General features: G+C 61.5%; 6 protein-coding genes across 7 annotated transcripts; 3 read left to right on the forward strand and 3 right to left on the reverse strand.

Moving 5' to 3' along the window:
• Window positions 1-368: 368 nt before the first annotated feature.
• On the reverse strand, window positions 369-3,706 carry TNNC2 (troponin C2, fast skeletal type). The gene is made up of 6 exons (XM_064730342.1): window positions 3,482-3,706; window positions 1,133-1,190; window positions 892-1,035; window positions 692-806; window positions 479-615; window positions 369-400 (listed from the first exon to the last, which is right to left on the reverse strand). The coding sequence occupies exons 1-6, from the start codon at window positions 3,704-3,706 to the stop codon at window positions 369-371; spliced, it is 711 nt and encodes a 236-aa protein (XP_064586412.1).
• Window positions 3,685-5,806, forward strand: SNX21 (sorting nexin family member 21). Its single transcript, XM_064729882.1, has 3 exons — window positions 3,685-4,152; window positions 4,287-4,441; window positions 4,730-5,806. The coding sequence occupies exons 1-3, from the start codon at window positions 3,882-3,884 to the stop codon at window positions 5,399-5,401; spliced, it is 1,098 nt and encodes a 365-aa protein (XP_064585952.1). The 5' UTR covers window positions 3,685-3,881; the 3' UTR covers window positions 5,402-5,806.
• Window positions 5,807-6,156: 350 nt separating this feature from the next.
• ACOT8 (acyl-CoA thioesterase 8) lies at window positions 6,157-9,111 on the reverse strand. Its single transcript, XM_064730305.1, has 7 exons — window positions 9,047-9,111; window positions 8,198-8,484; window positions 7,976-8,112; window positions 7,516-7,741; window positions 7,109-7,266; window positions 6,626-6,817; window positions 6,157-6,528 (listed from the first exon to the last, which is right to left on the reverse strand). Exons 2-7 carry the CDS (start codon window positions 8,413-8,415, stop codon window positions 6,410-6,412), a joined length of 1,050 nt encoding a protein of 349 aa, XP_064586375.1. The 5' UTR covers window positions 8,416-8,484; window positions 9,047-9,111; the 3' UTR covers window positions 6,157-6,409.
• On the forward strand, window positions 8,523-21,377 carry CTSA (cathepsin A). Of its 2 annotated transcripts, none has more exons than XM_064730302.1 (15): window positions 8,523-8,731; window positions 17,476-17,636; window positions 17,708-17,819; window positions 17,938-17,988; window positions 18,262-18,348; window positions 18,442-18,597; window positions 18,901-18,992; window positions 19,272-19,356; window positions 19,464-19,555; window positions 19,712-19,790; window positions 19,928-20,076; window positions 20,148-20,223; window positions 20,332-20,421; window positions 20,543-20,644; window positions 20,776-21,377. In XM_064730302.1, exons 1-15 carry the CDS (start codon window positions 8,558-8,560, stop codon window positions 20,857-20,859), a joined length of 1,590 nt encoding a protein of 529 aa, XP_064586372.1. In that variant the 5' UTR covers window positions 8,523-8,557; the 3' UTR covers window positions 20,860-21,377. The 2 variants fall into 2 exon arrangements, with proteins under 2 accessions (XP_064586372.1, XP_064586373.1); XM_064730303.1 differs by lacking the exon at window positions 8,523-8,731 and adding an exon at window positions 17,173-17,261.
• ZSWIM1 (zinc finger SWIM-type containing 1) lies at window positions 9,681-11,161 on the forward strand. Its single transcript, XM_064730002.1, is given in 4 exon segments — window positions 9,681-9,951; window positions 10,073-10,206; window positions 10,521-10,659; window positions 10,662-11,161. Coding segments are annotated over 4 exon segments (981 nt in total). The 3' UTR covers window positions 11,099-11,161.
• NEURL2 (neuralized E3 ubiquitin protein ligase 2) lies at window positions 11,151-16,729 on the reverse strand. The gene is made up of 3 exons (XM_064730306.1): window positions 15,940-16,729; window positions 14,483-14,599; window positions 11,151-11,261 (listed from the first exon to the last, which is right to left on the reverse strand). Exons 1-2 carry the CDS (start codon window positions 16,613-16,615, stop codon window positions 14,484-14,486), a joined length of 792 nt encoding a protein of 263 aa, XP_064586376.1. The 5' UTR covers window positions 16,616-16,729; the 3' UTR covers window positions 11,151-11,261; window position 14,483.
• Window positions 21,378-21,553: the final 176 nt, after the last annotated feature.

Genomic DNA, 21,553 nt, shown 5'->3' on the forward strand with positions numbered 1-21,553 from the left:
CCCAAGAGGCCGTGGGAACCACAACTCCGGGCTGCCCCTGTAGCACTGCCTGTGGTGCGAGCCCGCCCACGTTCCCTCTCTGGGGAGCAGAGCAGGGACACACTGCCACAGTCCCCCTTCCCATGCACCCCCAGTGAAATCCTGCACCAGCAGCTCAAGCCTTTCCTCTTTAATTGAGGCTGGAATCAAAGCCACAGGTGACAGATAGGAGGAAAAGCTCAGCCGCCGGTGGTGAGGTGAGACCAGGACCCTGGCACAGAGCGAGGTCCCAGCCAGTGCTGAGGGCCAGATGCTGTGGAGCTGCTGCTCCCTGGACAGCAGGGGAGCAGGGCTGGGTGCAGCAGCTGGCCTGAGGAATGTCTGGTCCCTTACTGCACACCCTCCATCATCTTCAGGAACTCTGCAAGAGAACAGCAGCCTCAGCCCATGGCTCTGCCTGGGTGCACAACATGGGTGCTTGGCTGGGGCCATTGCTCACCATCAAAGTCAATGCGACCGTCATTGTTCTTGTCTGAGTCCTTCATCATGTCCTCTATGTCCTCATCAGTGACAGGCTCCCCGGTGGCCCTCAGGATCTCACCCAGCTCCTCGATGTCAATGAACCCATCTGCATTCCTGCAGGAGGGAGAGGGAGGGATGGGACCTTGCTTGCTCCCACGGACAGGATGGGCCACTTCGCCCCCACACTCACCGGTCAAAGATGCGGAAGCAGTTGGCCAGCTCCTCCTCAGACTTGCCTTTGGCATCCTCTTTCATCTGGCGCACCATCATGACCAAGAACTCCTCGAAGTCGATGGTGCCGCTGCCTGTGGGGAGGAAGCCAAGCGTGGGTCAGGCTGCCTGCCCAGGGTCCAGCTCCCACCCTGCCACCAGCCACCGAGGGCTGCTCACCATCCTCGTCCACCTCCTCAATGATGGCATCCAACTCCTCTTTGGTGGGGTTCTGGCCCAGCATTCTCATCACTGTCCCCAACTCCTTGGTGCTGATGTCTCCACCGCCGTCAGCATCGAACATGTCGAAGGCGGCTTTGAACTCTGTGGAGAGACAGGTCAGGTCTCTGAGCAGTGGGGCAGAGCCAGGCCCTGCACCATGGCCATGACTGGCCCCTGTCCCTGATGTCCCTACACTCACCTGCAATCATCTCCTCGCTGAGGAAGGCACGGGCTTCTGCCTGCTGGTCCGTCTGCAAGGCAAGGGAGAGGGGTCACCCATATCAGACCAGAGACCCCTCATACAGCATGGCCCAACAGTGCTTGGCTGTGGGAAGAGCCTCTGCCCTGCTGCAGGACAATCCTGTGCTGGCATAAACCACAGACACCAGCAATCCCTACAGTTCTGATGCCTTCCAGGCCATCCATGAACATGGAGGGCTGCAGGGAGCCCCTGCCTGAGTCCCCCATTATCTGGGGGGCTCCATTGTGCTGGGGTCACGGTCCCTATGTTCAGCCTTGGCATCTTGGGCATGCAGAGCTATTTTTGGGAACTCCTCAGCTCCCCTTGTAGGGATCGTTGGGGCTACAGCCGTGGCACCTGTCAGCCCTGATCGAGTTTCTCCTGGAGGCGCAGGCCGGCCATGGAGCCAGCAGCAAGGCCGTGTCGCATGACCCAGCACTCGGCTTTCAGCCACCCCCTGCTGCCCCTGCCTCTGTGCAGCCCTGAGCTCCCAACAGGGCTGAGATGGTGTCCCCAGGCACCTGCACCCCCTCAGCAGCACACACTCATCCTCAGTTCTGTTCTGTGGGGACCCTGCACCACCCCAACGCCTTGCTGCCCTCACTGCCATGGTCAGCCCAGCACTGGGCACCATATCCCTGCTCCCCTCTGCTGCAGAGGCACAGCCCAGACCCCCCTGGTGCCCCCTGCCCAGTCAGGTCTCTTTCTGGCACACGGCACACAGCACACAGGAACACTCACCATCTTGGGAATTTATGGAGCTTCCCACCCCCAGAGAATCACCGGCTCCTGCAGCAGGAACTCCCAGAAGCTTCGTGGTGCCCCTGGCACCCCAATTTGTAGTGTCTCCTCTGTGGGATGTGCCTCCAGCTACTGCCCCCTGGCCCCCTCAGCCTATCAGCGCTCTGGCAGCACTCAGCCCCTCTCACTGGCAACTGGCGCCTTTACCTAATTTAGCCAAAGCTTTATTGGTCAAGGGCTGGGATTAACATGGGGATGAGGCTGGGATGGAAATTCAAGCCCTTCAGGAGGGAGATCAAAGCTGTGGCAGGAGCTCAGCTCTGCCCACCCCCAACACCCCCATCCAAGGCAACTCAGCAATGAGGGGGTTAAAAATAGCCCTGGAGCCATTAGCATCAGCTGGGTGAGGGGGACGGGGTCCCCCTGCTCAAGGGGCATGGACTATCACCCACCGGCCCCTGAAAATGCAGCCCTTCCTGGCCCAAGCTCCCAATATGAAGCTGGGTTTCCCCAACACAGCGTCCCCCACCTGCACCCCCATTTTCTGCTCCAGGGGCCCCAGACAGAGCAGTGCTGCAGCCCCCCACCCCAGAAAAGGAAGGGGTCCCCTGTGGGGCCTGGGGCATGAAGTCCCTGGAGAGATTTGGAGCATGAGCCCCATGGTTTGGGGTCCCCAGTGCTGTTGGCACCTGTTCCGGAAATGGCTCCATTTTTTCGTGCTTCTGAGGAGTGGGAATTATGCCCGGTGCCTCCTCGAAGGCTCAGTCCTCACACTCACAGCCCGTGCCAGCCACTGCTGCCAGGACCGGCTGGGGCCCATGGCTCTGGGGACACACTGGCCTAGTGGCCCATACCCTGTGGTGCTCAGAGCCCCAGGGCTGCAGTGGGGACAGGGTGACAAATCTCTGTCCCATAAGGTCCCAGTGCCAGGGATACCCAGGGGTTTTCTGGCTTCTGCTTTTGCTGGGACCCCCATTCACCAGGTGGGAACTGGGAACAAATCCAGCCCCTAGTGCATCCCACCCTGCCCAGGGAAGGTCAGGGGTCCCATCTGAGCTGAGTGGGGTGCAGGGTGCTGGAACAGGGCACACTGGGCAAGCAATGGACAGAGCGATGGGAGCAGCTGGGCTGGTTCCTCGATATTTATAGACATTCCCAAGGAAGCAGTGAGGAGTGAGCAGACAGACACTAAAAAAGGCTGGGCAAGTGCCGGAGGTGCTGGCTGGCCATGGGGCGCGTGGTGAGGCCGACTGAGGCCAGGGTGGCAGGGTGCCAAGGTGCCAAGGTGGCCCGGGGCACATCCCAGTGGGAAAAGGAGACTGAGTTTGAATTGCAGGATACAGGGGTGTAGGGGAATCTGGCTGTCAGGGCACAGCGGTGCCAAGGTATTGGGGTGTCAAGACCCTGGGACACCACAGCGCCGAGCACCGATATGTGTGGCTTCTGTGGCCCCAGGGCAGATATCCGACCACGACATCCCGGACAGGGGACAGAGGGGCCGAGACCGAGAAGGGCGGGGTCGGTTCCTAGGCAGGGGCTGCGGGCAGGGCCAGGCTGAGCCCTGACCGTGATCCGGGAGTCCCGGGCGGTGCCGCAGGGACCGATCCCGATCTCGGCCGTGCCGGGCAGTGCCGGGAGAGCCGATCCCGATGGCGCCGGACGGTGCCGCAAGCGCCGATCCCGATCCCGGCCGTGCCGGGCGGTGCCGGCTCTGCCGCCCCGATCCGGGTTCCCGGCGGAGGCGGAGCCGCGCAGGGAGGATCCCGGGACGAGCCGTGGCGGAGCGGCCATCGCTCGGCACCACCCGGCTCGGCCCGGCCCGGCCCGGGGCAGCGCGAACGGAGCGGGGCGGGGGCAGCACCGGGAGCGCGTCCCGGGGCCGGGCTGTCCCCGCGGGGGGCCGTGCCGCGGTGGGCAGCCCCGGGCCCCGCCGTGTCGCGGTGCCGGCCCGGACCCCCCGGCAGCGATGGCCGCCCGCATCCTGCACCGGCTGCGGCACGCGCTGGCGGGCGAGGCCGGCCGCGAGGAGCCGGCGGGCGGCGGCGAGGCCGAGGACTGCCCGGAGAGCTCGGAGCTGGAGGACGACACCGAGGGGCTGTCGACGCGCCTCAGCGGCACCCTGAGCTTCACCAGCCACGAGGACGAGGAGGAGGAGGAGGAGGAGGGGGACGGAGCTAGCGAGGAGCTGGAGGAGCCGCCGCAGGCGCCGGGGGCGGCAGCGGGCACGGAGGACGGAGGCAGGTGCTGGGATGGCGAGCTGGGGGGACTGGGGTGACTCCAGGGACCCTCGTGGGATGGTGGCGTCCGGCAACCTGACAGATGTCAGAGCCCTGTCCCCACGGCGGGCACTGACACCCCTCTCCCGGCACAGAGTGGGTCTCTGTGGCGGAGCGTCCCGGCGGCAGCCTGCTGACCCGGCAGCTGCAGGAGCTGTGGCGGAGGTCGCGGGGCAGCCTGGCACCGCAGCGCCTGCTCTTCGAGGTCACCAGCGCCAGCGTGGTCAGCGAGCGCTCTTCCAAGTACGTGGTGAGTGAGCCCGGCGCGGCTGGGCGGGCACGGGTTGGGTGCGAGTCCTGCTCTCCCCGGAGCAGGGATGCTTATTTTTTTCCTCTTTCCCCGTGCTGCTCGGATGGTGCCGGCGGCTCAGATGAGCCTCAGGTAACTATGGCTGATGGGTGCTGCGGCTGCAGCAGCCCAAGCCACTCCCTTCTGTTCGGGCAAACTCCTCCAGCCCCTTTGAGGCCGCACACCCCGCTGTGCTTGTGCCGGGAGCAGCGTGCCCACAGCACTGCCTGACACCTGCCTCACCCGCAGCTCTACACCATCTACCTGATCCGCTCCGGCCAGTTTGACAAGGCCCCTGCCACCATCGCCAGGCGCTACTCGGACTTCGAGCAGCTGAACCGCCGCCTGCGCTGCCGCTTCAGCTGCGACATGGCCAGCATTGCCTTCCCCAGGAAGAGACTGCGCCGCAACTTCACCGCTGAGACCATTGCCAAGCGGAGCCGAGCCTTCGAACAGTTCCTGTCCCACCTGCACTCCATCGACGAGATCCGCCGCTCTCCTGAGTTCCTCGAGTTCTTCTTCCTGCCGGACCTGCAGGCCGCGCAGCGCCTGACGTGCACGGGCATGTACCGCGAGGCCCTGGCCACCTGGGCCAACGCCTACCGGCTGCAGGACCGCCTGGGGGTCTGCAGCTCCGGCCGCTTCCTGCTGACACTGGCGGGGCTGGCCGTGTGCCACCAGGAGCTGGACCAGCTCAGTGAGGCCCATGGCTGCTGCGAGCAGGCGCTGCAGCTGCTGGAGGCCCAGGGCAGCCACCCGCTCCTGGGACCCTTCCTACAGGCCCACGTCCACCTGGCCTGGAAGGTGGGCAAGGACAAGCGGCGCTCGGAGGCCCGGCTGCAGGACCTGCGGGAAGCGGGGCTGGCCCTGCAGCAGCAGCCTTCCCTGAAGGAATGCCTGATCAAGGAACCTCTGGAATGAGCCACCTGTGCTCACATGGGTGGGAGGGGAAGCTCACATGCCTGTGGCGGCTGGGAAAAGGGAGGGAAATGCCATGGGTGGCAATGGGACAGGGAAGCAGCACTGCAGTCCCACAGGCAGCACAGTCCATGCCTGGAGCTGCCTCCTGAATGCACTTTCTCTGTGGTTAGTCTGTTTTGCAGGGCTGGGGACTCACGGGGGTCCACCACCCACACTGGTGCTGCCCAAAGCTGCTCCTCCCCTGCAGGGGATCCTGGAGTGGCTGAGACTTTAGCTGGGACATACTGGCACCTTGCAAGGGAACGGGAAAGCTTCTGGCAGGGTCCAGGGCTCTTGCCGGGAACTTCCCGTAAAACTTACACAATAGAAAGGACTTTATTTAATAAAGTCTTGGCAGGAAGAAGAGCAAGGCGCCTGCTGTGTCTCTTTAGCCTTACTACCCCAGGGCATCATCAGTGGGAGGCCTCAAGCCTCCACACAGAGGTGGGAGCTGCCTCATCCCCTTCTTCCAGCTGGGCCCAAGCCCAAGCCCAGTCCTAGGGAGGAGCCCAAGGACAAGCAGAAGCAGCTACTGAGGAGCCAAAGCAGTGCAGAAGTGAGAAGAGGAAACAACGTGAGCCAAAGTGGCACCTTCCTCTCCTGTGACCCCGCCTGGCATGGGGGCAGAGCTGATCCACTGTGCTCCTGGCACTGACCGCCCTCGTGCAAGCCCAGTCACGGGTCCAAGGGGACAAACTCCAGGGACAGAGTCCAGCTCTTCACCCAACGGCTTTATTTTAAGGTGGGTGAAAGATAGCTGATGGCAACATGTGCTTACATGCTGTGCAGCTAGCAGCTGGTTGCAACGATGCTCTGTTGGTCACAGTCTGTCGCAGACACCTCGGGCACCAGGACTTCCTGCAGTGCTTGGTCCCACCTGGTCTCCTTCCTGTTCCTGTCCAGGTCCTGCCTTCATCTCAGGGTCCCTCCCTAGGCATGCTTCAGCCCCAGTCTGTAGGGTGTCCTCAGCTAGAGCTTGCTCTGGGTTGGTGTCTGTTCCACCCTGATGACACCTTCCTGTGCGCAGGTGACAGCCAGGACCCCATCCCTGCGCCACAGCCGTCCCTGCACCAAGCCCCGGCACCCACCTGCAGAGAGAGACTGTCAGACTGCAGCCCACTGCCCCAGGACAGGCAGGGCTGGCCTTGCCCATCAAGGTCTCCCAAAGACACACTAAGGACTTACCAGCCCAGGGGCTCTCACACTCGTACAGCATCCAGTGGTCAGCTCGGAAGGGTGCATGGAACCACATGGAATGGTCGAGGGACACCATGAACTTGACACGGTACTGCCGGTGCGGGAGCAGGGCCGTGCCCAGGAAGGCGTAGTCAGAGATGTAGGCAGCCACGCAGCAGTGCACCTTCATGTCAGTCTCTCCTGCAGAGCAACCAGCACTGCCCATCCCGTGGGGGCCCCTGGGACATACCTAGGGGCTCCCTACGTATGGCTCCCCTGGAGCCAGCTGCCAAGCACAGCTGGGATTCTTCCAGACTTATTCCCTTTGCCATGCCATGCCCCAGCATCACCTCTGCACCCACACCTGTATTACAGCCTTGAAGTGCCCAGGCTGGGGCACAGGCAGCCCCCTAATCACAGCCTTCCCAGACCACTCTGTTGAAACAGTGCTCCCCCTTGGCTTGGGAGGCACCTGGACCCAGCAGGACCCACCTATGTAGCCTCGTGCTCGCACCCAGAAAAGCTGCTTTGGCTCCTGTGGCTCTGAGCTGAATATATCTGGTGGGTTCACGGGTTTAATGTCAATCGGCACATCTTGAGCTTGGATCTTGGTGAGACGCTTCCTGTAGCCCTCAGCCACATTAGGATTCCTGCAGCCCAGCACAGAGAAGCAAGGTTAACACCAGACAGGCAGGTTGGAACACATCCTACTGGCAGCAGCTCCAGCCCAGGGATCCAGGGGCACACAGAAAGACAAGAGGGGCACAGCTCCTGTTGTGTCCTGCTCCTTTGTTCCCCTCCCAGGCACATTTGAGAACTCCTCAGACAATACTCTCCCACACCTCCCTATGCCCCAGGCACCAGGGGCATCCCTGGTGTGTCCCTTCCACCCCACTCACTGCAGAAACTTCTGGATGAGCTCCTCCTGTGTCAGCAGCTCCTCGGGGGGTGGCACGGTCGGCATGGTGAACTGGTGCTGCACTGGGCTCCCCTGCGAGAGCTGGAAGGAGGCCTGGCAGGTGAAGATGGGCTTTCCATGCTGGATGGCCTTTACAGAGCGAACGGAGAAACTCTTCCCTGTGCGGGTCCGCTCCACTTCGTACAGCACCGGCACCTTGGGGTCCCCTGGCACGGGAAAGGGACGTTCTGCGGCCGGGCCACGGCGCACCGCGCACCGGCGGAACCCGCCTGCAGGGGCCGGGCCCGGCAGCGCCACTCACACCGTCCCTGTTTGCTGGCACCGGGATGACGGCGCCTCCTCACTCCTGCGAACTTCCCCAGCGTCCCAACCCCTGCCGGGCCCCTCCCGGACCCCCGCACCCCGTCCCCGCCGCCGGTTCCCCGGTTCCCCGGGCGCACCTGTCCGCACGAAGTAGCAGTGCAGCGAGTGCACCTGCTCGTCGCGGCTCACGGCGTGGGCCGCCGCCACCAGCGCCTGCCCCACGATCTGCCCGCCGAAGAGGTGCTGCGTGGCGGGCACCCAGTGGTGCTGGCCCCTGCGGAGACAAGGCGGCCGCGGTGAGGGTGGCGGCGGAGGAGGAGGAGGCGGCCCGGTCCCGCTGCCCCGGCGTCCACTCGCACCTGAAAAGGTCGACCTCCAGCCGCTCCAGGTTCAGTACGCTGGTGATCAGCACGCTGCGCAGGTCCCCGGGCGGCGGCGGCCCGGATCCCGGCCCCGCTCCAGCCCCGCCGGCGTCGCCTGGGGCCCCCATCACCTCCGCGAACCGGGACCGGCACCGCGACCCGACCAGCACGGCGGACCAGGAAGCACCGCCCATCCGGGGCGCCAAGGCCGCCATGTGATTGGACGATAGAGCTGCCAGTCACCCTTGTCTTGTCAGGATGGTCTGGGCCGGTTGGTTCGCCTCCTGTCAATCGGGAGAAGCCGGCGCTGATTGGTCAGAATCAGGGTGCGGGCGGCGCCCGGCTGGTTTAACGGGGATGGCGGGGTGGGCTTGGGCGGCTGAGCGGAGCCCGTCCGGGCGTTACGCCGCGTCCACCGCTCGCCATGCGCCCGCTGCCTCACCTGCAAGGGCTGCCCCTACGGGCTGCGAAGCTGCGGCCCGGTGCGCAGCCACAACCGGCAGCACGGCACCGCTGTCCGCCAGACGCCAGGTAAGGCCCGCCCGCCGCGTCCAGCTGGAGCTCGCAGCAGCCGCTGTGGCAGGGCCGTGCGCCCGCGGTCCCCCGGTGTAGCACCGCCAGGCCCCATGGCGCCGCCGCTTGGGCGCAGCCCAGCTGTGCCCCGGGCACAGGTCCTGTCCTGTACCTGGCTTTGATAACCGGGCTGATCCCGGTAGTGTGATGCCCCGGTACCGGGGCACCGCCAGCTGTGCCACACACCTGCTGTGTTCGCTGTATAGCTCCTGCCTTTTCCAGCTCAAGGCCCCAGGCATCTCGGCACCTGCAGCATTCCCCAGCTGTCCTTACCTCACTGCAGTGGAAGGTGATATCAGGTTTCCCTCAGGGAGCATTCCACGGCCTTCACTTCCCCAAGCAGATGTAGTGACATTGTTTCCTTTCCATCTTAGCTGGTGGATCTGCTTGTGTGCACAAAGGCTACAAGGTCACTCACTAGTTATGCAACTGCTCCCTTTGCCCTTTTAAAATATAACTTGCCTTCTTAAAATACAATTTAACCTTCTTCCTTGAAGCTTTTCTTGTCATGTTCTAGCCTGCTCCTCCAGAGCTGCAGAACCGCGTGATTTAGGCATAAAGACACAAACATGTGGGTATCAGCTTCCTCACCAATGTGAAGTGCTTCTTCAAGCAGTTGCTGAGAGGAGGACAAGGGAGGACAAGTCCTCCATCCCTTCCTTGTGGGGAGCAAGCAGTGAGGGTGGAAAGCAATGCACTTGTTGCTGAAGAGAGACAACAGGGAGAGTGCAGTCTCTGAGCCTTTAGCCGCTGCACAGCGGTGCGGAGGGAGGTCGGGGAGGCAGCCAGGCAGGAGCCGCTGCCCGCACGCCGCCCCGGGGAGCGGCCACAGCGAGCGGCGCTCCCGGTGTTCCCGGGGCGATGCACGGCGGCCACAGCGAGCGGCGCTCCCGGTGTTCCCGGGGCGATGCACGGCGGCCGCGGCGGGCGGCGCCCGAGCGTTCCGGTGCCGCCTCGGCGGGCGGAGCCCAGCGCCGGTGAGGTCGCACCGCGCCGCCACCGGAGCGCGGCAGGGATCGGGACACGCCGCGCTGTCCCCGCCGGTAGCGGCAGCGCGGAGCGGGCCCGCACGGACAGCCCCAGCTGCGCTGGCCCGGCGCAGCTCCCGGTGCTGCCCCTCCGCAAGCGGCTGTGCCCGGAGCGCCGAGTGGCCGGCCGCGATCGCCGCCGGGAAAGCCGTGGGTGCAGGAACTGAGAGCCACCGGCAGGAGCTGCTCGCCGTCCTGAGAGATCTCATCGAACCGGACTGGCTCCCTCAGCTCCACCTTCAGCGGCCGCTTGAGGATGGGATCTAGGCAGCTGGGGGTGAGCAGAGGCTTCTTCATGGAGCTGGAGGTTGTCATCCAGGGTTAAGTCAAATTTTCAGTGCTAGGCTCTCTCTGGAGAGCTGCATCACCACCTTGGCCTGGCATTAAGAAGAGTGTGTTTCTAAGGTCCCTTCCTGATCCTGTGACACTCTGCTCCCCATCCTGATCAATGTGCTGCTGCTCCCCAAAGTCTGCTTACTTCAGACTTGCCTCTTGCCTCTCTGGTGTGCCATGGTAACACATCCCAGAGCTCTGGCCAGGCTTCCTCCACTGTGGCAGCAGCTCAGCAGAAGCAGCAGCCTGTGTCAGCCTCTCTTGTGGCTGTTGAGAGTTGTGTGATTGTCCTCCGGAGTCCACCAACTCCCTGAGGCCCTTCAGTGTCAGCCTGAAACACCTCATGCTCTTCTCCAGAGTGAGCCAGCAAGCTCAGCTCCTGTTAGATCCTGTCTCCTGTGGCAAAACTGGAGGCCACAGAAACCTCAGAGGATGTCAGTGAAGATTAGATTACCCAAAGGACTGAAGACAGCATCAGGCAGTCTTTGAGTGGCATTTGCACAGAGGCTGCTGCCAGGCTGTGCCTAAGGCAGTGGTTTGGAAGTCCAGGCAGCTGATTTGCACCAGGTAGGACAGGCTCAGTGTACAGATCCAGGAGGATGCCCACTCTGTGGGCATCTTCCAGGAAGGCCCAAGTAGTCACACTTGCCACTTCAGCCTGGCCTTCCAGCTGCCCTGCTGGCACACCTTGGCTGTACTGAATTCAAACAAGAAGCTCTTGCAGAGGGAAACGTTCAGTAGACCATGGGAGAGGAGATGTGATGCCCATCAGGCTGGGTGAGACAGTGCTGATGGCCTCTTGGAGGTCCTAAAGAGCTCCTGGAACAAGTCGTTGGATAAATCCCTCGTGGTTATCCTTCCTCCCAGCAGAGATCAGCCACAGCAACAAGGACTTGGAGCACAGGACTCTGTGGGAGCTGCTGACAGCTGGATCAGCTCCATTGAGGAGAAGCTCCAGCACTGAGTGGGAGCTGAGCTGGGTGCTTCCACTGGGTCCTGTCTCGCACCTTCATTCCCTCAGCCTGTCATTTCCTCCACGTGGAAGGGGCAGTTTGGTCCTTGATCTGCTGAGTGAGCGACACTTCTTGCACGGGGCAGCAGAGGAACTGGACTGGGAGCTCCTGATCCTGCAGGAAGGGTCACAGTCACTGACCTGGCTAACAGCTGTGGCCAGGAGCCAGCTCTGGGTGGTGCAATGTGGGAGGTGCTGCTATCCTAGAATCTGCTGAGTTGGAAGGGACCCATTGGGATTGTGTCCAACTCCCAGTCCTGTGCAGGACACCACAAAAATCCCACCATGTGCCTGAGAGCGTTGTCCAGACACTTCCTGAACTCAGACAGGCTTGATGCCATGACCACTGCTCGTGGGAGCCTGTTCCAGTGCTCAGCCACCCCTTAGGTGAAAAACCTTTTTCTGATCTCCTGCCTCAGCTTTATACCATTTCCTCATGTTCTGTCACTGGTCATGACAGTGAAGAGATCAGTGCCTGCCCCTCTGCTTCCTCTCACGAGGATGCTGAAGACCACAATGAGGTCTTCCCTCAGTTTCCTCTTCTCCAGGCTGAACAGACCAAGTTACCTCAACTGTTTCTCAAAAGCTTCGCCTCCAGTCCCATCACCATCCTTGTGGCATCTTTTGAGTAATGGTCTCTAATAGTTTAATGTCTTTTTTTATATTGCAGTGCCAAAACTGCCCCCAGGACTTGAGGTGAGGCTGCACCAGTGCAGAGCAGGGCAGGACAATCCCCTCCCTTGCTGGCAATGCTGTGTCTGATACCCAGGACAGGACTGACCCTCCTGGCTGCCAGGGCACTGCTGATCATATTCAACTTGCCATCAGCCAGGACCCCCAGGTCCCTTTCCACAGTGCTGGTATCCCCTGTCTGTATATACCACCAGGACTGCCCTGTACAAGGTGCACTGGGTCACTTGCTCTTGTTAAACTTCATACTTTTGGTGATGACCCATCTCTCCAAATTGTTGAGGTCTCTCAGCAGGGCCTCTCTGCCCTCAATGGAGTTGACAGCTCCTCCTAGTTTAGTGTTCTTAGCACTAAACATTAATATATTACTTCATATTCCTTCAAGTCCTGAGTCCAAGGCGTTAATGAAGATGTTGAAGAGAATTAGGCCAAGGGTGAAGCCCTATGGAACCCCTCTAGTGGCTGGACACCAGCCTGATGTCACCCCATTCCCTCTAAGTCTTTGTTTGTGCCCAACCTGTGAGCCAGCTGCTCACCCATTGTGCAACAGGATTATTCAGCTGCTAGCTGGACACTTTGTCCAAAAGAATACTGGGACAGACAGTGTCAAAAGCTTTGCTGAAGCCCAAAAGCATTACAGCTACTGGCTTTCCTTGGTCAATCAGGTGGGTTACCCTGTTGTAGAAGGAAATCATGTCCAACAAGCAGGACTTTGCCCTCATGAAGCCATGCTGACTGTGACCAGTATTCTCCTACAGGTGTTTTTCAGTACCTGCTGGAATGATCTTTTCCATGATTTTACTGGGCACTGAAGTGACACTGACAGGCCTGTAGTTTCCAGGGTTTTCCTTGCTGCCCTGTAAAACTGGGACATCGTTCTCAGCTTCCAGTCATGTGGGAACCTCTCCAGGTTCCCAAAACTGCTCCAAAATCATCGAGAGCCTTTGTGATGACATCAGCCAGTTCTTTGTGGTTTCTCAAATTAATTCCATAAGGGCCCATAGATTTGTAGGGATCTAGGTACAATAACACGTGACAAAACTATTTCATCCATGGCCAGCACCCACAGGTTCTTGCAGCATCCAGCTGTGAGGTGTTGTGCAACTGAGCCAATAAATCACCCTGGTGTTGTTTGGGAGCTGAGCCTGTCCCTGTGCCAGCTGCAGCCACCCCTCCCTGCCCAGGGAACAGAGCATGGGGAATCAGCAGGGCTTTGGGCAGTGCTCCTCAGCCGTCCTGTGGTGCCTCAGGTGGCAGGAGGTGGCAGCTCCTGAATCCCTGCAATCCCACTGTGCTGCAGCCCATTGCAGAGCAGGGGTGTTGTTTGTCTGGCTGCAGCAGCTGCTCTCAATTCCTCAAGAAACAGGAACCCGCCCTCGTGTGCAGGGGTCACTGCCGGGCAGATAACACTGCAGGGAGGTGGGGAGCAAAGGCTTCGAGCAAGGGTGGGGGAGGGAAAACAGCCTGTGTGCAAACTCCCTCCTCTGTGGGAACTGCTCTGGAGTGGGTGAGTTCCTCAGCCCCATCCAGCCCCAGCAGCTCCCAGCCTGTTGTTGGGACATAGCAGGGAATGTCACAGACCTCGCTCCATTGCTGTGGTTTGGTCACTGTCCATGTTTTCACATCGAATTTAGCAATTTCTTCATTAACACTTTGGTGTTGATGGACTTGGCTGTGGTTGAGGGCTGGGGATTTCCTCTGAGCACGAGTTTTGTAACATGATCTGATACTATCGAGTCTCTGACTAAATATAGCATCGTGTTTCTTTAAAACACCTTTTTGTCAGCTTAGAGCTGCTTGTTTCCCCTTTGGTTGTGCTGTGGAAGAGGCCTGGGAGGCTTTGCCAGCCCCTTTGCTATCTTTCTGGAACCCTTCTGATTTTAGGAGACCTCTCCCATCCAGCCTGCCACAGTCACTGCAGGATGCCATCCTCACCTGCCAGGGGCTGAAGGGTCTGGCTGAGGGCACAGAGCTGAGGGCATGGAGCTCCAAGTCAGGATGGCTGTGCCCCACACCAGGTCACTGTGACTGGCTCTGTGGCCACAGACACGTGCCCAAGCAAGGGCTGCTGCCAGCACTGCTATCTGGGTGCTCCAGCATCTGACTCGTCCCCCTCCAAGCTGAACACACAGGAAATAACTCATCGTTCTCTGGGTAAACATCTTTCCCAAGAGTGAAACTGCCCAGGATGAGTGTCCAGCTGTAATTTACCTCCACGTGAGCGCTGTGCTGTGCCCTCCCACGCTCCACCCGCTCTGATCCACCCTGACAGTCCCAGTATAATTCCAGGGACATGTCCTGAACCCCACAGGACTGTGGCCTGTGCTCCCTTCCTCACTGGTGGAGGAACTGCTCCCACAAGGGGAAAAGCACAGGGGCGTCCCAGCCTCCCAAGCCTCCTTTGACAGAGTCTTGTCTGGAAGCACTTTATTGCAGTCTCTGACCCACATCAATCCTCCTGCCCATGCTCTGGGCATGCCACACCATCAGTGTGGGGAAAATCCCAACCCCACTTTGCTCTGCTGTCATGCCAGCCCTTCAGCAGCACACGCTGGGGTGAGTGGGCAGGGAGGGGCACAGAGCCTGCCAGGCAGCCACCCCTGGGGGCTGTTGATGTGGGGGGCAGCCCAGCAGCACCCTCAATACCTCACTCATGTTGGCAGGAGCTCTTGAGTAGCGGGGGCAAGTCCAGGCCATCGATGGCCAGGCGGTGCACAATGTGTTTCTGGATAACCAGCCGGCACAGCGTCTGCAGGGAAGGAACTGCAAGAGAACAGAGAGTCTACCTGAGCTGGGCAAGGCAGCAGTGAGGCTGAGCACAGGGGGGTGGAGGAGCTGGCAGAGCTTCTCAGAGGCACTGTGGTTAAAGGCAGCGGTGGGTGAGTTTGTTCTGTGGCATCCTCCTGCCCTGGGCTCAAACTGGCTGTGCGGGGGCTGGTGCCAGGCTGCTCCAGCAGGGCTGGAAGCTCAAGGGCCCCGGGCAGCAAAGCTCTTCCCGTTATTAGGAGGAAGGCTGAGAGACAGTTATGTGCCCAAGCTGTTGTTTGACTGTAGCTGGTTTGCATTTCTTTCTCTTGTGGCTGTCAAGCAACTCCCCAGGGTCTCACACACTCATGGTGTGCTTCTTTTCCATCCCACTCCCTTGTTCTGCCTGCACTGGCCCTGGCAGCAAGCTGCTGAGTGAGTGCAGGCTGGGGCTGCACTGCCTGCAGAGACAGTGCCCACCATTCCTTTGGGGCAGACTACCATGAGAACCGTCCCCTTGGGCACCTGCACAGAATCTGCCTGGTTCCTGCTCCTGTGATACGACTTCCCAGAGCCATGGGTGGCTCAGCAGCATGGGTACTGTCTGCTGCAGCCACTACTCTCCTCAGCTGTTACACCAGGGAGAATACCAGGTTCCAGCCCTGGGACAGAAGCAGCTGCTCGTGACACCAGCATGTGAAGCAGTGGCTCCCAGTGCTGGGGGCAGGCAGTACTCTGGCTCTAGCTCTTCTTCTGGCTCTGTCTCACCTGATCCATCTCCTCATTTTTCCAGCGTGGTGCTAATTAGCACTTATTAGCGTGGTCCCTCCCAGCAAGCCAAGGGACACGGGCTAATGCCCAGGCTCCGATGGCATCACAGGGTGCCTGCCCAGGGAACATCATGTCTGGGGCATGCAACAGGCGCGTGGGCGTCCTGTGCTGAGCCCTGGTGGGTGTAGGTGGATGTTTTGATGCCAGGGCAGGATCTTAGCTGGCTCTGGCTGCCACGTGCTGTAGGCAAGGCTGGGCACAGCAAGGCCTCACATCTGTGGGACAGCCCCAAACAACCAACCCTATCACTCTGCTCGGGAAGGGTGGCCAGGGGGGTCTCTGCCTTAGCCCCAGCACAGCGCCCACGGTAGAGCTTTCATCAGACACTGCCCAGCAGTGGTACTGTGGATCTCACCTGTGCTCCACAAGGACCAGAGGCTTTCCTGTGCCTTCTTACCCCCTGTGTCCCTCTGCCCAGTGGCACACGCCAACCTTCCCTCTGTTGATGACTACGGCATGACCCCACCAGAGCTCCCCCGCTCCTGGCCCATGCAGCACATGCCACAGAAAGGGGCACAGGTACCTACAGCCATAATCCACGGGGATCACCCGGACGCTCTTGGTGGAGGCAAAGACGTCGATGACGGCGTAGAGCGGGCGGGAGGCGGGCAGGCCGCGGGCGCTCGGGCCCATGTCCTCGCCGTTGATGACGATGTGCATGTCGGCGGTGCCGTCGGGCTGCGGGGCGTAGAGCACCCCGATGCGGCTGCGCCGGGCGGTGGCGGGCAGCACGTTCGTCTTGAACAGCTCATCCAGGATGTGGCTGTAGCGGCCGGGCCGGCTGCGCCCCACCAGCGTGTCCCGCGGGATCCGCACCCGCTCGATCAGCAGGAAGGGCTCCCAGGGCCGCCCCCGCGGCTGCGCCTGCTCCCCCTCCAGCACCACGCGGTTGTGGTTGCGGGTGATGGCAAACACCCAGGTGTCCCCCAGGCTGACCAGATCCGGCAGCGAGTACTCAGGCACCACCTCCAGGCTCTGGGGGTCATGAGCTGTCAGTCCCACGCGCAAGTGCCCGCACCAGCCCAGCTCCTTCTCCTCAATCTCCACCAGGAAGATCTGCCCGGGTGCCAGAGGCTCCTGGCTGAAGCAGAGCCCGTTGGCGAAGCTCTCCACCCGTGTGGCTTGTGTGTGCGAGGCGTCCAGGCGGATGTTGGCGCCGTGGATGTGGTGGAAGCGTGCAGCAAGCCGGCACCGGGCAGCCATTGCTGCCCGAGCTATTTTTAACTGTCCCCGTCACAGCTGCCGTGAGGTGCTGACAGCCCGGCTGGGAGGGACAACCGGAGGGCTCAAGGGGGGTCCTGGTGCCATGGGGGCGGTTCGGGGGGCCCTGTGGCTGCTGGGCACAACCGGGCCCAAACCAGAGCCACAGACACTCCACCCTGGACTGTCCAGCGCTGCCACCTGGGCCGGGGTGCCTGGCTATGCCCATGCTGTCCAGCAGCAGCTGGCAGTGCCCGGTGGTGCCCAGTGGTACCAGTGATATCCAGCAGCGGCCAGTGGTCATCTCATGGTGATGACTGGCAGTGCCTGGAGATGCCCGGCTTTACCCGGCGGTGCTGGGTGGGCACCCAGCTGTGCCCGGTGGTACCCAGCTGTGGCCGGTAGTGCCCACCGGCACCCCGTTTGGGTATGGGGCTCCATCGGTGCCCTCCCCCGCAGTGTCCCGGTCCCGGGCCGGGGCCGCTCCCACGTGCGCGGGCAGGGGCGGGGCGGGGCCGGCCGGCCCCGGGGCGCTGATTGGCCGTCGTGGGGCCCCGCCCCGCTCACGTGAGGGCCGCAGGTCATATGGGCGCGTGTCATGTGCCCGCCGTGACCGCCGCCTGCGAGCGCCGCGCCGGGAGCGGCCGCGGTCAGCGGGACCGGGGGGCGCCGGGACGGGACCGGGAGGACGGGGTGGAGGAACCGGGACCGCCGCCAGGGGAGCCGGCTGGGCCGGGCCGGGCCGGGGGTCAGCCCCAAGTTGGGGGGGTCGGGCCGGGGCAGGCGGACCCGGGCGCTCGCGGGGCGCTGCCGCGGCCGTTCCTGGCCGACAGCAGCCTGAGCGTCCCTTCCGCCCACCGCAGATGGGGCCAGTGTTGCTGTCGTCGCTGCTGCTGCTGGGCTTGGGCTGGGCCGCCCCCCCGGACCATGAGGTGACCTACCTGCCCGGGCTGTCCAAGCAGCCGTCCTTCCGCCACTTCTCGGGCTACCTCTGCGCCGGGCCGGGCAAGTACCTGCACTACTGGTACGTGGGACTGCGCCTGGCGACGGGGGGACGTCGGCTGGCACCGGGCACTCACAGCTACATGTCCACAGGTTCGTGGAGGCCCAGAGTGATCCCCAGAACAGCCCCCTGGTGCTGTGGCTGAACGGCGGCCCTGGCTGCAGCTCCATGGAGGGCTTCCTCAAGGAACATGGCCCCTTCCTGGTTAGTAGTCACTGCTATCCCGTGGCTCAAGGACTCAGGGGATGACTGGCTGCATGGCACGAGCCATCCCACTGTGTCCTGTCCTGTTTTGCCCATCAGTCACCACCTTCTTCCTCAGATCCAGCCCGATGGGGTCACTCTGAAGTACAATGAGTACGCATGGAACAAGGTACAGGCACTGCTTTTCTTTGTGGCTTTAAGACGGGGTGGCAGTGAGCCAGTTCCTGCTCTCTCCATGGAGCCGATGACCGCTGCTCCCCTCCCACCCAACACACCCTCCTCTGGAGTGTGCTGTTGAGCAGCGCAGGAATGTGGCCATCCCAGTGCAGCCCTGGGGCGGGCCAGGCTCCTGTGGGTGCTGCCGTGGGCGGGGCTAGCAGTCCTTGGCCCCACTGAGCCAGAGGGTCTCCCCTCATTGCTGGCTCCTCTGCTGTCCTTGCAGATTGCCAATATCCTCTATGTGGAGTCTCCTGCTGGTGTCGGCTTCTCATACTCTGATGACAAGAAGTATGCCACAAATGACACGGAGGCAAGTGACTGGGAGATCCCTGCTCCCCTGCCTGCCCACTCCTGGCTATGGGGTGCAGCCTCACCACCTGACCGTGCCACCTTCTCCCTGCAGGTTGCTCACAACAACTACCTGGCACTCAAGGATTTCCTCCGGCTCTTCCCTGAGTACTCCAAGAACGATCTCTTCCTCACAGGGGAGAGCTATGGAGGGGTCTACATCCCCACACTGGCCGAGTGGGTGATGCAGGACCCCAGCCTCAATCTGAAGGTGGGCAGCTTGGCTCTGCCCAGCTGGGGAGCAGAGGGCTTGGCACAGCCAGGGTGGGACCAGTTAGGATGCAGGGCACGCCTGTCCCTGCAGCCTTTCATCTCTTCCTGGGGTTCTGGCAGCAGCTGCTGGTGGACGTGTCTGTCCCCGCTGCCGGGGGAGTGTCCTCAGGCACCCCCAACCCTCCCTGTTCCCTCCGCAGAGTAAACAGTTTCACATCTGCTTCCTGCCTGTGGCTGCTGTGCTGTGACTGCCCCGCGGGGAGCTGGAACACAACAGGGTTGTTTTCTTCTTGCCTCGCAGGGAATCGCTGTGGGAAACGGCCTCTCATCTTATGAGATCAATGACAACTCCCTGGTTTACTTTGCCTATTACCACGGGCTGCTGGGGACCGAGTAAGAGCAGAGGGAATGCTGTGCAGCCATCCTGCTTGCACAGCTGAGGCTGGGGCTGTCTGGGTTGGTGGTGTTGAGACAAGGGCAGCACCTAGCCTGGGCCAGCATCTGGGCTGTGGCTCTTTGTTGCAGGGCAGCTCCCATAGGGGGGTTTGTTTGTGGGGTAAAGAGTGCACATGGCCAAGCTGTGTGCCTTGTGGCCACTGGGCAGAGAGCTGCAGGGCAGCTGTCATGTCAGTGTTGCCACCTGGTCCAAGGGGTCCTGGTCTCTGCCCGCAGGCTGTGGAAAGACCTGCAGGCCTATTGCTGCTCTGAGGGGAAGTGCAACTTCCATGACAACTCCAACCTGAATTGCACACTCAAGGTGAGGGGAGCCAGAGCCCCTATACATGTGCCCAGCAGAATATGCCTGGGCTCACAGGTCCACAAGGGTCCTGCTGAGTCCCAAACCCTTTTTGTGATTTCTTGCAGATGGGAGAGATGATTCAGATTGTAGAGGAGTCTGGCCTCAATATCTATAACCTCTATGCCCCATGTGATGGAGGTGTCCCCGGGAGCATGAGGTGAGAGCTTTGGTTGCACTGGCACAGAGGGACATGGTGGGCTGGGAAGGGGCCCCTCTGGGACACATGGATGGTGCTGAGGACTCCCCCCAGGAGAGCCCTTAGCCCTTGGTCTCCAGGGTTTTCAGTCTGTCCTCATACTCTCTCTGGCTACAGATATGAGGGTGATTATCTCATCACACATGACCTGGGCAATTCCTTCATCCGGATGCCACTGAGGTTCTCCTGGCGGCAGGTGAGCCGAGGTGCCCGTGCTGCTGGGCTGTGAGCAGCCTCTGTTCAGCCAGTTGTGCTGTTGTGGGCAGGAGGGGCAGAAAGCAGCTGCTCCATGGGGCAGGTGCTGCTGTGACAGCGACTCTCCTGACTCCCCAGAACCTGTTCCGGATGCCAGTGGCCCGAAAGAAGGTCCGGATGGACCCGCCCTGCACCAACTCCACAGCCCCCAGCATGTATCTGAACTCCCCTGAGGTGCGGAAGGCGCTGCACATCTCCCCTGAGGCCCCAGAGTGGCAGGTGTGCAGGTGAGCAAGCTGTGGGCAGGGAGGGACTACTCTGAGAAGGAGCAGACATGCTGCCATTGCTTCCTCCACAGCTTTGAGGTGAACCGTGGCTACAAGCGCCTGTACATGCAGATGAATGAGGTGTACCTCAAGCTGCTTGGAGCCACGGTGCGTGCAAGGGAGCCCACAGACCCTGGAAGTCTCTCTGCCAGCTCAGCCTCCTACCTGGCTGGGGCTGCTGCCCTGCCAACAGCTCACTGTCTCTCTGCTACACAGAAATACCGGATCCTGGTGTACAACGGGGACGTTGACATGGCTTGCAACTTTCTCGGGGATGAGTGGTTTGTGGATTCCCTGTGCCAGAAGGTAAATGGGCAGGGCCCAGGCCAGGCCAGTCACTGGCTCCAGGCTATGTGCTGTAGCTGGCTGTGGCAGGAGTGTGGGCAGGGCCAGCCGCAGGTGCTGAAGGCACTGCCGCTACTCCCAGGTGCAGGTGGCTCGCCGGCCCTGGCTCTACACGGAAAACGGTGAGAACCAGATCGGTGGCTTTGTGAAGGAATTCACCAACATTGCTTTTCTCACTGTCAAGGTAGGGTTGAGGGCGCTGGGGGCCAGGGATGGGGTTGTGGGAGGGTGTGCTGGATACCAAGGCTGCAGTCAGGGTTGGGTGATGTCAGCAGCACCCCACTCACACTGCCAACCACCGTCCCTTTCCTACAGGGAGCTGGCCACATGGTGCCCACAGACCGGCCGCTTGCTGCCTTCACCATGTTCTGCCGCTTCATTAAGAACCAGCCTTACTAAGAGCTGCAGAGGTAGCGCCCGGCGCTCCAGCTGCTCCCACCACCCCATGCGCCCTCACCACCGGCACCTCGCACAGCCCGGCCTCGCTGCTGCTCGGCTACACCACGGACCTGTCATGCCTGCAGCCTTCTCCCCCGGCTGGACAGGGTGAGGGGCATGGGCTGGGGGACTCTGTCCTTGTGGGAGAGGCGTTGTGCACCTGCTGCAGCCACACCTCCTCCCTTGTGGCTTCCTGTCTTGCCTCCCCCCTGTCTGCGGTGGCAGCTGCATCCCTCCCAGGCAGGGAGCAATCCCCAGCACTTCCCCTCAGCCCCACATGCACACGGCCTGGGCAAGCTATGAGGAGCAGCAGCAGGGGGCAGCTGGGTCCTACTCATACCTCTCTACCTTGGCTCCCACCAACTCTGCTCCCACTGAAGGAGGCTTACCACCAATACCACAACAATCCCACTGCCAGGGCCCGCAGTGCTTCAGGAACTCGCAATAAACTCTGACCAAGGCGGTTCTGCTCCTCCTCACACCTTTGTGCCAGCCCCTGCTTCGCTTTCCTCCGCTCTCTGAGGAGCACCAGTGAGTGCCAATGTCCTTTGCCAGGGAGCCCTGGGCTCTGTGAGCTGTGCCCTTTCTGCAGGGGTGGCTGCATCCTGGAAAGGAGTGACCTACCTAAGTGGCAGCAGCACAGTCACTCTGAGCC

This window comes from Zonotrichia leucophrys, chromosome 20 (genome assembly GCF_028769735.1).
Source record: "Zonotrichia leucophrys gambelii isolate GWCS_2022_RI chromosome 20, RI_Zleu_2.0, whole genome shotgun sequence".
Classification (NCBI taxonomy): Eukaryota; Metazoa; Chordata; class Aves; order Passeriformes; family Passerellidae; genus Zonotrichia; species Zonotrichia leucophrys.

Bases quoted from the DNA above. Each gene is read 5' to 3' on its own strand.
- NEURL2 (XM_064730306.1), bottom strand. From the start codon at position 16,615: ATGGCTGCCCGGTGCCGGCTTGCTGCACGCTTCCACCACATCCACGGC. The intron at 14,600-15,939 runs GTAGGTACCTGT...GTTCTCTTGCAG, and splicing joins GATCCCCGTGGATTATGGCT to TTCCTTCCCTGCAGACGCTG.
- CTSA (XM_064730302.1), top strand. From the start codon at position 8,558: ATGGCGGGGTGGGCTTGGGCGGCTGAGCGGAGCCCGTCCGGGCGTTAC. The intron at 18,349-18,441 runs GCAAGTGACTGG...TTCTCCCTGCAG, and splicing joins ATGCCACAAATGACACGGAG to GTTGCTCACAACAACTACCT. The intron at 19,556-19,711 runs GTGAGAGCTTTG...CTCTGGCTACAG, and splicing joins GGTGTCCCCGGGAGCATGAG to ATATGAGGGTGATTATCTCA.
- ACOT8 (XM_064730305.1), bottom strand. From the start codon at position 8,415: ATGGCGGCCTTGGCGCCCCGGATGGGCGGTGCTTCCTGGTCCGCCGTG. The intron at 7,742-7,975 runs GTGCGCCCGGGG...TTCCCGTGCCAG, and splicing joins CTGCTACTTCGTGCGGACAG to GGGACCCCAAGGTGCCGGTG. The intron at 6,529-6,625 runs GTAAGTCCTTAG...CTCTCTCTGCAG, and splicing joins GTGTGAGAGCCCCTGGGCTG to GTGGGTGCCGGGGCTTGGTG.
- SNX21 (XM_064729882.1), top strand. From the start codon at position 3,882: ATGGCCGCCCGCATCCTGCACCGGCTGCGGCACGCGCTGGCGGGCGAG. The intron at 4,153-4,286 runs GCAGGTGCTGGG...CTCCCGGCACAG, and splicing joins AGCGGGCACGGAGGACGGAG to AGTGGGTCTCTGTGGCGGAG. The intron at 4,442-4,729 runs GTGAGTGAGCCC...CCTCACCCGCAG, and splicing joins AGCGCTCTTCCAAGTACGTG to CTCTACACCATCTACCTGAT.
- TNNC2 (XM_064730342.1), bottom strand. From the start codon at position 3,706: ATGGCCGCTCCGCCACGGCTCGTCCCGGGATCCTCCCTGCGCGGCTCC. The intron at 1,191-3,481 runs GTCAGGGCTCAG...CTCTCCCTTGCC, and splicing joins CCCGGGACTCCCGGATCACG to TTGCAGACGGACCAGCAGGC. The intron at 807-891 runs GTGAGCAGCCCT...TCCTCCCCACAG, and splicing joins TGAGGAGGTGGACGAGGATG to GCAGCGGCACCATCGACTTC.